General features: G+C 42.8%; 1 protein-coding gene across 2 annotated transcripts in view; it reads left to right on the plus strand.

Moving 5' to 3' along the window:
- The first annotated feature begins 542 nt into the window (after positions 1-542).
- The window catches only part of tbc1d10ab (TBC1 domain family, member 10Ab), a 14,676-nt gene continuing 11,045 nt past the window's right edge, over positions 543-4,173 (plus strand). For both annotated transcript variants that reach the window (XM_062517149.1, XM_062517151.1), the window contains exon 1: positions 543-1,623. In XM_062517149.1, the coding sequence (XP_062373133.1) occupies positions 1,436-1,623 (188 nt within the window). In that variant the 5' untranslated portion in view covers positions 543-1,435. The remainder of the gene's footprint in view (positions 1,624-4,173) is intronic.

Below are 4,173 nucleotides of genomic sequence, written 5' to 3' on the forward strand. Positions count from 1 at the left end.
TTATTGTGTGGACAATATTTTGTTTCACTCTCCTATCTTTTTCTTCTGTATATTGATAACATTTAGAAGCATTGTTGTAAATCCAGAGGGTTTTTTACTTGCAAGAATGGAGTGATTTTATTTAATGATTCATTATTAACAGGACTGGAGAATCAAATAATCCTGTTATTTCCATCTATAGGTTCATATGATTTAGTTTTATACTGTTTCTTGTTTGTCTTCTTGTCTCACATTTACACAGATCCTTGCCAGTGTAAGTAACTGCACTCATAGTAGATATATATCCATGACTGCACTCACTAAATGAGATCCCATAAATAAAATGTATCATGATCGAAGTTTGGAAATATGACCATCTATGAGTGGTAAAAACGTGTGCCAACTTTTTAAACAATTGATAAAATATAAGTTTGTATCAAAGTGTGTTCTTGAACTGTACGTTGTGGTTGGTCGTGAACGTAGCCAAAGCCCTACCCGTGGTAATGGGAGATGCGCAGCTGCAAAATACAGATGCATCGTCAAGCTGTTCAACTTGATTGTAAACAGTGCGTGACTTGCTGCGCCTCTGCATGGGGAAACGTTGACTTGCGAGGTAGACGCTGATATTATACGCATAGTTTATCCGACTTCTGATTAGATGGATTGCTAACATAATCGTAACAACCTACATTTAGTTGTAATATAGTAACGGACACAACGGCGATAGTAAAGAAAAGATTCGTTTACATGATGTAGTTAGCTAGAACCTACGATGGCTAGCAAGTGAGATTTGCCTTTTAAAGGTAACGTTAGCTATCTCCGTCACGTTAGTACTACCTTGCCGAGCTACACAAACTTGCAGGTAACTTGTCTAAATGGATAACGAGATAACGATACGGCGTTTTAACCGGATGATTATCTGTCTACATTAGTCTTAAGATATATTTATATAGCTTGTAAGTTTTCATTGAATTCGATGTCTTTGAATCAGGTATGACACCAGCTATGCTAGCCAGTACTGTTAGCCAGAGCTGGCTAGCTAGCTAGCTGTCTGTCATATGTGTATGACAGCCATGGAAAAGTGGTCTCGTTGTATGCATCCTAGATAACAGGTGTAACTTAACTGATTAGCCCATTTTTAGAATTTGTTCCCGGAAATATTTGTGTATGAAAGCTCTTCGGCTGTTGCCAGCTAAGTAAGATAACCTTAATAGCCAAGCATAGTTCATGCGCCTTACAATGAAGTTTGGAATTTCACTGCCACTTCAACAAATAGCGTCGTAAATGGTCGTTTCTGCACAACGATCATTTTGCCGGTTATGTCGGAAACGATTAGGTTATTTGAGCATCTGTTTGAGTTTTGAGGGGGTTCCAGATCGCAGGCGTTGACTACGATCTGTGCCTTTATAGAATATTATTACGCCCTCCTAAAGGTAGTCACCGATACGTTGTGAAAATGGCAAAAATTCAACAAGGGAATGGACTGCTGTCAAGTGAGACAAAAAGCTTTAAAGGCACCACAGAGAGCGTGGACAAGCTTGATGACAACTCCTCAGACTCTGCTGTCAACGGCCTTGACAACGCTGAAGTACAGACCGACAAATATGGATTCATTGAGGGTGCTCAGCAGTATTCTTCAAATTCGTAAGTAGCCGTGCTTATCGATATCGATTGTGGTTCACCTCTCTGTCGTCTGATATACCCACCTTGATCTGCAATGACAGCTGGCATGGTTTTTACTGTAGTGCAAGAGAATGGTGAAAGTATTGAGAAAACAGGACCAGCCCTAATGCATGAATGCACTCTGCTCTTTTGTTTCTGACAACGTTAGGCCACCAGACCGTCAATGTCTTTGAATTATGTCATGTTGATTATATTGTATGGATTTAAACTGCTGACACGGCACTAATATAAACCCACAGTGGATTTTTACATGAGATTCCCATAGTCTCTGGACACAGCCATCTGGCCCCTCCATCCGTATGCAATTACCTGGTGGTAAACTAGACCTGCTGATATGTCTTCAGCCTTATCTCTCAACTCAATTTATGCAAAGCAGTATGTGAGGGTGTATTGTCTTTTACTTCCTGAGCTAAAGCCTCTGCCTCCTTCCTCTTCAGCTGTATCTCTTAGAGAAATAGAGATTGCCATGTTATCATAGAAGTGTAAGCTGAAGCCCATCGACATATTTGATGAACCTGGAACAGAATGATTGTAGGCCTGGGGAAAGAGAGTCTAAGACCAACTAGGCTTTTGCATGTATGCACTAATTTCCAAGAGATTTTGTTTTTTTATTATTATTCGTGGTATAAGTATGGGTTGTGCTTGTGCTTAATCTGATTTTATCTGTGGCAAGGTGTGAAGTGTTGAAAACCAGCTGTTAAACTTTCAAAATACCACAAGAGATTGGCAGGGATATAATGGCATTGGCTACAGGTTTAGGACAGTCAAACCTGTTGTGCCGGCCCTATAGATGGCCACCCACCTGCCTGCTAGCTGTCCTGTAAGCTTGGCTTGGTCTCTCCACCCCAGCCAGCAGTCTCTGCCCTCTCAGAGTCCTTTGCCACCTTCATCAACAAAACCCTCACAGCATTCCTAGAGGACGGTCACTGCCTCGCCTACATAATTCTTGGTAGTTTGCAGATGCTATGTTTCCATTCAACATGACCGTCACAGAAAAGCCTCTAAGGTTGTGGAGCGCAGATCTATTTATAACCAGAGGTGTGTTGTGATTTTAGTGTTCCGTAGTTCAGACCCGCTCCTGCCCGCACAGGCTTGCCTCTTTCCTTTAGCCAAAATTATGCTGAATGTACTTAAATGGAAACCCAAGCTTTGTCAACCCATGGTCTCTGCTAATATCTGCCTTTTCTGTTTAACATTCCATGGCCGATATCCTTGGTGAGAAAACACTAACCGAGTGTGCGCGCAGAGGGGTTCGAAACGCCGCATAGCTGGCATCGGAAATGCTCTAAATTACCCTGCATCCCTTTTTTTGTGACAGCCTCATTGGCAGTCTGCTGACAGTATGGTCTGAGATCTCACCCACAGCTTGAGCTGTCAGGCTGCTCTTTGGGCACTTGTTTTGCTCGGTCTTACAAACTCATCAGGGGCTGAGAGTCTGAAGTTGGAATGTTGGCAGTTCCTCAGCACAGCTGAGCTGTTTGAACGCAACTCTAAGAACTTCACCTCCCACTGCAGTCATGTTTGTGAAGTGGATATTTTTAAACAAAACAAAGCCGTATCTTAAGATAATTTTGACAAGAGCTTGGGCACCGATGGGCATTTATAGCTTGCGCTTATCAACGAGCTAAGGGTCCACTGATTACAGTTGCTCAAGACAAACTGCAGGGAGTGTAGACCTATTATTAAATGTGCTCGTGTGTAATGAGGATTGTAAGTGTGAGGGTTTGAGTTCTATTGTTTCATCTTGTTTCAGGAGATGGAAATGAGAGGAGGAAGCTCCAACCCATGGAGAGCAGCCTGCTTTTGTTGGCTTTCTGGCTCACTCTCTCGTTCTCTCACTCTCATTCCCTCTCTCTCTCTTTCTCTCTCTCTGTCCCTCTCTTTCTTACTTTCTCTTTCTCTCTCTCTCTCTCTACATTGGCATGGCAAAGTTTACATACAGTTGTATTGTTAAATCAATCACAGGGAAACACATTGACTGATAAAAGAAATCTGGTGCCCAAAAAGCAAGCCGATTGGTGCTTCCTCTCTCTCTCTCTCTCTTCTCTCTTTCTTTCTCCTGCTTTTTCCTTCTTTGCAATGTTTGCGTGTTTTTTTTTTTCTTCTGCTAAGCTTTATGTTGGCTCTGCCTTGACAGCTGGAGATGTCAGACTGTGAAACTGGCCAGGACTGGCTGGGCTTTGATCCACGGAGGATCCGTGTGCAGACAACTCAGGTCAGGGAATCAGGAGAGACGGCCGGGCCCCGGGCTTCTCCCCCTTACTGAGTCCAAACAAAATTCCTCAGCCAGTCAATCGAGTATTCATCATGTTCTGTCAATAAGCAAAGTGGTCAGACGAGGGGGCTGACACATATAAACAACAGACAACAATGTCTTCCATCTAAAGGTGTCCATTCTGAGGCCCGTGGAAGCTTGTTGCTATCACAGCTTTCGTGTTCATCGTGCGGTTGACTGGTTTCGTGTAGACATAGGGGTTTCAGACTTTAGTCGGTCATATTTGTCTTTCCCGG

This window comes from Sardina pilchardus, chromosome 16 (assembly GCF_963854185.1).
Source record: "Sardina pilchardus chromosome 16, fSarPil1.1, whole genome shotgun sequence".
In the NCBI taxonomy this organism is placed as follows: Eukaryota; Metazoa; Chordata; class Actinopteri; order Clupeiformes; family Clupeidae; genus Sardina; species Sardina pilchardus.